The following is a 10,817-nucleotide window of genomic DNA, read 5'->3' as shown; positions in this document are numbered from 1 at the left end:
CATCTCCACGACTGAAAGGTTTGTTTGAAGTTAAGCACAAAGATACACAAAGGGCTATCTGTGCTCTGCTGTAACGCATTTATTGTTATGTATTTATTTTTAATAAATATGAACGTTGTTTAGACTAAATTTGTATTTAAAAATATGCATAACTTATAGGGTCAGATATGTATTGCGTGTAACGAATTTGTTATATATTTATTTTAATTACAACGTATGTTGGGATTGGATTTATATCTAAGAACGTGCCTAGCTTACAGTGTTAGTTACGTACGGCGAAACTCCCGCCAATTCTCCAAGGTTGTAGAATATTCGTGAACGCAAGAATCGACAATATATCCACTTCCGTAACCGGTTAAATATAGTTCAGTATTGTTGTCCAAACTTTCGAGAAAAAACATTTCCCGCACATATAAAAAGACCAAGGCTAAAGAAGAGAGATTATAAGTCTGCTAGGAACCTGTTATAACCGTGTACGCTATATACCGCGATTTTGCTAACCCTTATCAACCGGAAAATATACGACATTTAACCAGGAACAGTTATAAGTATCAAACGTCAGTGGATTCTCATCGGACGTTAGTATTGTTGCGACAGCGGAAGTCACGCGACGCTGGGAACATGTGCGCTGGAGTTTCTCGAAGGATCGTGAAGGCCCGAGTGCATTCGAGACACTCTCTTTTTAATACATAAGCCTGGCGAGAAAAACCAGCGTGATCGGCAGATAGATTGAAGAGATAGATAATTGAGTCAAGCGAACAGTAGGCACTGTAAGTAAAGTGTGTGAACCACTGTGATTTATAGCGTGTGTTATAAAGATTGTTAAGTTTAAAGTGACTGTCGAGATTCTATGTATTACTAAAAGTTGTATCGAGAAAGAATAATCTGGTTTAATCAAGAAAGGACTTGTATCGCTGAAGTTCCTCGGAAATAATTTCTACCGGAAATTAACAAACAAGCGGATACGCAACAGTATCTTTCTGAAAGTATTACTGAATTCTCATCGGACATTAGTGGTTTTATGAAAATATTATCTTACTTCAATGGTCTAACAATTCAATGTCTGACAAAGCTAGCTAGCTTTTCGGCAATTGTACGTACACCGACTTCAAGTTAACTCGCTGGATATCAAGGAGACTCTGAACTAGAAAGAAGATTCTATTTTGTTTGTAAGTTAGTGAAATGGTTGTTTATAAAACAGTTTATATATATTAAAACGTATTTGTGTGAAAAACGAAAAAAGTGTGTGTCAATCTTGTTGGCAAATAGCGTAAAGTAACTAAAATATCGGCTTTGGACTATCTCAAATTCGCAACACGCAACATCTGCCCACCACGGGTATTGAAACCCGGTTTCTAGCGTTTTAAATCTGCAGACATACCGCTGTGCCACTGGGGGCCGACTGAAAGGGGAGTATGTTTGGATGGGGCGGGGATTCGAACCCACGACCCTCAGATTGTGAGTCGAACGCCCTAACTACGTGGCCATACCAGGCCAATATGTCAACGAAAGTCTTCGGTATCTCAGCAGTAAGTCTGAAGGGTTATAACGCTAAAACCAGGGTTCGATATCCGAGTTGGACAATGCGCAGATAGCCTATTATGTAGGTATTTGCTTAAAAACACATAAATAAAATGAACAAAATACTCTTTGGAAAATAAATTTTTCAAATTTAATGGTTTCAAACATTGTTATCTGAGATATTTTTATTAAGACATTCATTATTCCTACTTTCTATTATTTTTTCGTTTTTTAAGTAAAATATATCTATGATATGATAATTTGAAATACCCAAAGTTTATATTTGTATCCCCATGTCATTTTTTTCTAGTTGCACTCCTGTTCTTTAGTAACTAATGCCATGTTTCTTCTACTGGAGCAAATTACAGAACAAAACAAGTATTAAAATGGACCGACGCAGCCCAATGGTTAGCATGCACAACTCTGGATCTGAAGTTTCATTGTTCGTATCCCGTTATCGCCAATTAAAAAATCTCGCTCCCCACTTTGGGACCGTGGGTGCGTTATAAGAGAGACAGTTCAAAACTCATTATTCAATCTGTCAGGAGTATCCCGGGAGTTGGCGGTGGGTGATGTTGACTCGCTGCTTTCCTTCTAGCCTATCTCTTCAAAATCACGGGCGACTAAAGCAGATAGCCTTCAACAAAACAACAAGCATTAAAGGAAATAAAGTAAAGGAAACTAATAATGTAATAATGCAGTGTTTTTTTGTGTGTGTGGTTAACGCTCAAGCAAGAAAGTACAAACAATAAAAGCATATCTAAACAAAGAACAAAACATAGCACGTATCGTAATCATAAGACCTCACTAACCTCTTGGCCTGGCATGGCCAGGTGGCTAAGGCACTCGACTCGCAATCTGAGGGTCGCGGGTTCGAATCCCTGTCACACCAAACATGCTCGCCCTTTCAGCCGTGGGGACGTTATAATGTGACGGTCAATCCCACTATTCGTTGGTAAAAGAGTAGCCCAAGAGTTGGCGGTGGGTGGTGATGACTAGCTGCCTTCCCTCTAGTCTTACACTGCTAAATTAGGGACGGCTAGCGCAGATAGCCCTCGTGTAGCTTTGTGCGAAATTCAGAAACAAACAAACAAACAAACTAACCTCTTTCGTTCTCTTCAACCAATTTTGATTGAATTGACCTAGCGGCAGGAACGGCATATTCAGAAAATACGAAAAGTGCAGGGCCTATGGGTGTAAAACAAAGGTGAGATATCAGGATAGTTTGTTTCTATCTATAATACTAAAATTTAACTGGAATTCTTGAAAAATTCTGAATATTATAAAAAACTGGAAAGAAAAGTGATAATTTAAATATATTCACAGGCCTAATGTATTGTTACTGTATTTCCTCTCTATGATAGTTATCTGGAATGCCCCATAAATATAAGCTCAGAAAGAGTAAAGATAATTTATGGTTAAAATAAATAAATAAAAGAACAAGAAGAAATAGGAAATTGTCATTACACACTTGTTATCGAGTAAAAGCTTCTAGAAATGATGAGGAAGATATAGCAAACTGTTTGTGAATAAACCACACGACAGCAGCTGAAATCACAAACAGATATGTAAAATTTTGTCTGTTTCAGAAAATAAAAATCGACTTATTTAAATTTTACCCAATGGTATTTAGAATATTTTTTTTCTTTTGCAAAAAACTTTCGGAAAAAGCAAAAAAAAAAAGAAACAAATGTTTGCTTTTAAATAACTTATATGTATTGTTGTAAGGTGTTCTACCATTGGGCAGATTCTTTTTTGGATTATTTAGTAAAAATAATGCGAAGTCCAGTCTCCGCAATAATTATAAATTGATATATTTCTTCAATAACGTTTGCTACAGGCTACGTTCACTTTGATGCAAATTGTAGGCTTTAGCTCACAAACAAACTTTTCAACATAAACTTCGGAACTACTATAGGCCTAATACACTGATAACGTTTAACTGAAATTTATTCAGTTGTTAACACTCTTGAGTAACTTAATGACTAACTTCACTCGATCAACAACTACTCGATCTTTCACACACTGAATTTTCATTCACTATTCAATAACTTCTTGGTAAATACTTCGTTGACTTCTCATTCATTGATTATTCGTATTTATAAACAACGTACCCTTATCTAGGTATTAACTATGTTATTACATTTTAACCATCATCTTGAACTTTCTAGATACGTTAGGAGTTAAGTAAAAGTAAAACTATTGTGAATCGAACACTACCCATGTGATTGGTTGTTCTCATTTAACGTAGTTAAAGTTATAACCTCTAGATATTATCTACTCATCCAATGAAAAACATTACTGATATTGATCTGTTTTGTACAATGTGCAACATTACAACAATATGCCCACAGGCAGCGTTTTTGTTGTAGCTGTTAAACCTTGTTTTGATAATTAAATTTGTTTTCATCACAGGCTTGGTCTTGCTATTTTTAATGCAGTCATTCCCTTTTGGTTAATATGTAGTTAACTGTTGAAATAATGTAATGCAAAATATCCTTTAACTACAAATAAACATAACATACAAATATTTTTAAAATAAGGAGCATACATAAACTTTAACTCGACGATATATGACTCGAAATCAGAATCTGACATGGGCATTTAAGCATTGTGACTTGAAAACAATTGCGCATTATCTTATTTTCTTTTACACAATAAACACTATTTTTGGAAACTATCCAACAATAAAACAAAAATTTCCTTTCTTTCTGACGTTAACTAACTGCTGTTTGGAAACAAAATATAACTTCACCTGTAAGATTTGCATAACAACAGACATCTTGCATCTACCTTTCCTATGCAGTTATGGCTGCTGCTACTCCTAAAATTGTAGTGTATGGTTTAAAAATGACTCAACATATAAAACACTGTCAAAATCGAGTCCAGTGTGTAAATTTTGCGAGAGAGAGAAAAAGACTGAAGAAACTAGGTACGACATCTAATTTTAACAGGCATTTTTCATATGTCCATACGGACAAGTTAGGCTGAGAGCCAATTTTATATTACTGTCGTTAATTCTTTGACTCTTTTTAGAAGACAAGCATATTTATTATTATTAAAGCTAAAGTAATAAACATAATTGAGAGTTCCTTTGGATCCCTCCCCCAGTGGCACAGCGGTATGTCTGCGGACTTACAACGCTAGAATAGCCCATTTTGTAGTATTGTGTTTAATTACAAACAAACAAACAAACGAGTTCCTTTGCTAACCCTATACACGTCCTGCGTTACCCAGATAGAACTTTTTAAATTAGTCATTCTCCAGGAACAGTCGAAATACAGAGTGATATTTATTGAAACTTTCTTCTGTATGAAGTTTATTCCATACTCAAATGACCCAAAACAATTAAGGTGCAAATAGTTTCCAGGATCACAAAACAGGTGTAAAACATTATTATTATCAGTGATAGTATGTTAAATATGAAATCCGTGCTAGTTACTGCAATTTATTGCTCTGATTTAGGAAGATATCTATAGTTTGCAGATTTTTGGAATAGCTGTTTTATTTATGATGGTGTGTTTAGGAAATAAGTGATAACTCTTTCTTTCTTATAACGTCTTTCATTAAAGACCTCTTTTTGTTTTTTAATCAAACTGTTACGGTTATTATTCTGTTTTACAATTTGTGATTATGTTGCATATAATCAACAATTTAACACTACTATCAACCTGCTTGTATTTTCACGAGACCTCAACACTCTAGATTAGAAAGTGACATATTGTATCAACTTGTTTTTTTCAAATGTAACAAGGCCATCCTAAGCTAAACACAGGAACATTTCAGTTGTTAGCACACAAGCTTTAAAAAGACATTTTTTCATGCTTATAATATACTTTTATTACTTTTTGTATTTTGGTTAAGTATTTCAGCCCTTTTATTTTTAAACGTAACTGCATTTGTATGATTTCTTTTACATAAAGTATTTTACGTTTGTTAAAACCCTGTGTGGATAAACATGAATATAGGGTAATTTAAATAGATAAGTAACAAAGCAATAATCTTCTATTATAAAAATAACATCGAAAAATAAATAATAAAGGTGCCTTGGACTTAAAATACAATGACTCATAACTCAGATTTGGACTTGAAATACATCGATTCTAATTATTCTTTTTGACTCAGACTTGGACGCGATTATGAGTCTGCTTCTCTAGTTACTTTTCAAAGCTCTGTTTTCATAACGATGGCATTGTCATCTAAGAGCCATCAAACTGAACTCGTTTTTGATTTTAGGCATTACGAAATAAATAATCACTGGCGAAATTCATTTGAACTAAGACTTTTAAGCTGAAATTCTAGTTGGCCAGGGTTATTAATCGTGTTTCCACTACTGTGACTTAATACACACTCAATATATATATATTTGTTTATCAGGTATATTGGTGAGAATTTAATGGGTACATGGTGACCTGCTCTGCCTCGTAATGAACACCCAGATAAATACGTTCAGTTCTTTCTTCCTCGTTGGCTGAATAATTATGACCAAACAGCATTATCAACAGCCTCTGAATCATCATTCTCAGCCTCAGGTTCGTGGGCAAGCCACTGTATGAAAGGTATACCTATGGCATACTGATACAACTCATCAATGTATTCCATGTGCTTTTGTACACCTCTTATCTGCTGTAGCTCATACATCAATGAGCCAATCTGTCAGAGTATGAGGTATGGACTGGTTCAGCTGGATCCAAGCTGCTTCTGCGCTTCTGGCATTTACCATTTCTTCTGTGTTTCTGGCATATATCACAACTAGACCCAACCACCCCATTGGTATATTTATTCCCTTACTGTCTTGTCATAACACTTCTCCCATCTTCAAGCAGCTTTTCTCAGCTGTTGTTGGGCAAACTCCTGCACATTGACTACTGTATACTTTAACTATCATGTATTTCCGAAGACATTGTAGGATGTCTTCTCATAGGAAAGTCCATAAATAACATCAATAGGAAGTAATGTTTCTCTTCCAAATCTGAACATGTTTAATGAGTATCATTTAGATCTCTGCTCAATTATTCTGGATGCCATCATCATGTTTCCCAAGTATTCATCCCTACTGGTTTAGCCATGATTAACAAACATATTAAACATCTGCTTGGTAATCTGTTTTATCTATTCTGACAAACTATCAGACTGCGGGTTATAAGGTGAGTATACATGTTCACCCCACCTAACACCTTACGCAATTCAGAGAACAGTTGACTGCTGAATTCGACTCTCTCATCCATATGGATCTCTTGTGGTACACCAAACCATGTTATACAGTACTCCACCAATAGACTGTGTCAATGTATCGACCAATAGATAAAATTCAGCCCACTCCGTGAAGGAGTTGAGAGCGACGACTATGTACTGAAAATCTCTCCCAGTCTCTGAGAGTGGACCAAGCTAATCCTATTCAGAGGAGATTCAACAATTCTCTTTTAGAGTTTATCCTTTCTCAGCCAGTTTTTCCTCTAGTTGGCATACACTATACAGTATTCATACCGTCACTAAATATCTCAACTCAAATGCGGCCAGAAGAAGTGTCATTAAATGTAAGTACAAATGTGGGTAATACCTTGATGCCCTCCAGTCTTTATGTCATATAAATTCTGGAGAATCCCTTACCTTAGAGTTCTGGGGACCTCTAGCTGCAGGATAATAGGTATACCATGGCTTTGTGGTTTATATTGATGATACAGCACATCTTTCTGCACTTGTAATTGACCACACAAGTAGCATAGACTATATGTGGCTAGGTTTTACCTTGCTGCATAGCAAAGGATGGCTTCGCTATATCAGGGTCCTTCGATTGCTTTTCCCAGAGTTCCTAATGTGTTAATCATGGCTTGACTTTGCAACGGCAGAAATGTGCATGGTCTCAACACCTACATGGTGTTTTAGGATCAGGTCATTACATTAATGGACAAGGTCTCACTGTGCAACAATATAGACCATCTACACTTCTGGCTGGCAACAACCTGGGAGTGTTGTAGAGATCTTCCCAAATAGTCTCTGACTCATCAGGTGCCATTCAACCTTAGTAACTCTTAATTGTCTTTGCTTTCTTTTCACCAAGATTGATCCTCAGGGGTATGGTTTGATATACTGGTCTGGTGCACCAGACATCAGCCAGTAAGGCATCCTGAGTCTGTGTTTGTAGACTGATCAATGTAAGTAGCCTTTTCAGCATCGATAAAAATCCTATGTTTTCGAGAGGACTTCTCCTGGACCCAAAACCTCTTTCATACAACAGCCTCTCTCTCTGGTGGAAAACTTTTATTCTTGAGTGAGAGTACTTCTACATTGAGAATATTTCATTTTCCAGTCAGAAGCCTTACTTTCATCTTACTTAAACTTGAAAGATCAAGTAAGAGCCAATACGCACATTAGAAAAAATAGAAAACTCTACAATAAATCCTGTGGTTATGGCACTACATTTTTTCCTTCCTACCTACCATGTGATATCTTTAGGTGAAACTGATTTTCCCTTAGGTGTTAGATAGATCTGTTTTATAATGGAAGATTCATGCAGGATAATTACATATAAAATGTGGATTTAATTAAATGACTGAGTTTAATAAGCTCAGAGAATTAACAGACTGATCATGTGATGTAAGGCGTAAAACAATAATTATTATTATTATCTAAAAGCACAAACACTATGTGCATACATGCAAAGACACTAGACCTTCGCTTACTACCAAATCTGTAAATAAATCAAGATCTTTCTTCCCAAAAGATGTATATCTGTTGACCTGTTCACTGTGACCAAGTACACCTAATGTGAATCCAATGCTCTGTACAAAACAGGAAATGTCATAAATGACCAGTGTAACTATGTGACTGTTTTTTCTTATGTTACATAGTTAAGGCTGTAACCTCTGAGTATCATCTACTAAACTAATGAAGGAAACTGCTGTCGTTGACCTGTTTTGCACAATATGCAAAGTTGCAGAAATATTCCCGTCAGCAAAGTAGATATAATCTACTAGAGAACACCAAAGGAACAAATGTAGCTGGAACAAAAATAATTCAAAAGTTTTCTGGATCATTTGTTTATGTGAAAACTGCATAGAATCAGACTAGACGAAAAACTTTGAAAATTCCTATAATAACAAAAAAGGGTAGGAAACATATGGTATGCCAGAATACTAAATATTTAACGAGAAATATGCATTTTTACTTGGTAAATAAAGAGGTGATTTGATACAAAGGACAGTTATGAATTAGTTAGTTTTAAGTTGCTTCAAAAAAAAACAGTTAAAAATACACAAACATCTAAACTAAATTGTACTATCATCTCTTAGTAATTTAAATCTAAAGAAGACAGTATTTTATTTATTATTCCTGAAACATTTTACGATTATAAGAAGAGACAAAGCTTACATCTCAAATTATTACATACAAAGAAAGATCAAAGCTTATACTTACAAATAAGCACCATAACTGTAGTAGTGCTTAAACTCAACAGTGTTAGCCCAAAACCTCTTGATAACGTTCCCATAATTCCAAGTAAAGCGTCAGGGATTTGAAACCAGCGGTAGGTGAGTGGAAGGCCAATCAGCAAAAATGCTCCACATAGTCCAAAGTTCAATCCTGAGAAGTAACTGTAACTTCTCTGGTCCCATAAAAGAGGATCATCAGTCACATAGATGTACAACAGATCCAACTGAGCTAAATAAACAAATAAATGGTAAAATATACCCCAAACTGAAAAGCAAATCGTAAAGGGTCATAAAAGCTATTTCCATAAAGCTGTAAAATGATAACACATTATACCTAATACTATCGACTATTAATTATATATGTTGTCAGTAAACTGATCATTTCAGGATTAGCCAGGTCATTTGCACAGTCTTGGGCAAAAGGTTTGTAAACTTTGTAACAAATAAGGTGGAATACAAATACACTTAGTGTTGTCAAACTGAGAAATGCATGTTATTAAACATCTACATATGTCATTTGTATAATGAGACAGGTTCTATGGACATCATGAACGAGTTATTAGAACAGCAAACAATTTTATGAGACACCTGTAGAAAGATGTGTAATTCGCCATTTCACCTATCATAACAAAACCTTACAAAAACATATATAATAATAAAATATAACATCAAATTATTATAATTAGCGTCTGTAACCTTATATCAGCTCATATTAAATATTCAGTACTTCGTTGGTCCTCCTCATAGTCTAATAACCTCTGCAAGGCAACGTGGCATGCTGTTTATGAGGTTATTGATGTAACCCACTGTAATTTCATTCCAGTCTGTCACTAGAAGGCGCTGAAACTCAGCTACAGTAGCTGGTTTAGAGTCGTGGTTAGCAATTTTTGGCTTAGTTCTGCCCAACAGTTCACAATGGGATTACAATCTGGAGATATTGCTGATCATGACAATCTTGTAATGTCCTCCATGTCGAAGTTTCAGTGGCATTGTTATCCTGGAACATAAAATTATTGCCAAACCTTGCCCTATTATATTGCAGAAATATCGTCTGCATGTATGACTGTAGGAGGCTCCATTGACGTTTCCCTGAAGGAAAGATACGAAGAGCAGTTTTCTCACCATGATGAATAGCTATCAAAACACCACCTCCCATATGTGCCCTGTGGAAAGACAGTCTTCCCTAATCTGTTCTCCAGGCAAACTACGAACACGAATCCTACCATTAGTTTTACCAAGCCGAAAACAAAATACTGTGGTGGTGACTGTAAAACCACCAATACTGGCAAAACAAAACACCAATCAAAAATATGTGCCTATGAACATGTAGGCATTCAAGCAAAGCCGGTCAACCACTTCTAACTTTATAAATTTTCCCAACTCACGCATAGTGTCAAATTAGTAAACACACTTTATCTACTGATAACTTCAAAATTCTAACATCAGGATAATCAAAATATGAGCTTCTGGTCAAAGAAAGTCTATGTATCTCAAATGAACATCTAAGCCTAAATAATAACCTCAGTTCTTTTCAGGTTTGGTTTTTGCGCATAGCTACAAGAGGGACGATATATCATTCCAGAATAGTAATAAAAAAGAAATAACAGGTACACCTTAACTTACTACATCGGTGTTCAAATTTGATAGATGCTATATGTATTCAATGAGTGGTCACAAGTAAATAGACACCTAATGTTTCGTCATTCAACTGATTTATGCTAATAATTTATGTTCACAGAGCACTAGATAAATGAAAATGGTCCGCACACTAATTTTCTTGTGCTACAACATGCCTAGAATTCAAGGTTCTCTCGAATTGTCAGATTTTGTTAGAGGAAGGATAGTTGTTCAAGCAGATGGTGGAAT

At 35.5% G+C, this 10,817-nt stretch overlaps 1 protein-coding gene across 1 annotated transcript in view; it reads right to left on the bottom strand.

Moving 5' to 3' along the window:
- Nucleotides 1-10,817, bottom strand: part of LOC106465603 (proton-coupled folate transporter-like) — a 19,010-nt gene that overhangs the window by 4,428 nt on the left and 3,765 nt on the right. The window contains exons 3-4 of the mRNA XM_022393530.1: nt 8,938-9,180; nt 2,626-2,709 (exon numbers count right to left, since the gene is read on the bottom strand). Of these exons, the coding sequence (XP_022249238.1) occupies nt 2,626-2,709; nt 8,938-9,180 (327 nt within the window). The remainder of the gene's footprint in view (nt 1-2,625; nt 2,710-8,937; nt 9,181-10,817) is intronic.

Source organism: Limulus polyphemus, unplaced genomic scaffold (assembly GCF_000517525.1).
Source record: "Limulus polyphemus unplaced genomic scaffold, Limulus_polyphemus-2.1.2 Scaffold1997, whole genome shotgun sequence".
NCBI lineage: Eukaryota > Metazoa > Arthropoda > Merostomata > Xiphosura > Limulidae > Limulus > Limulus polyphemus.
This window is presented reverse-complemented; position numbering and strand designations above follow the sequence as displayed.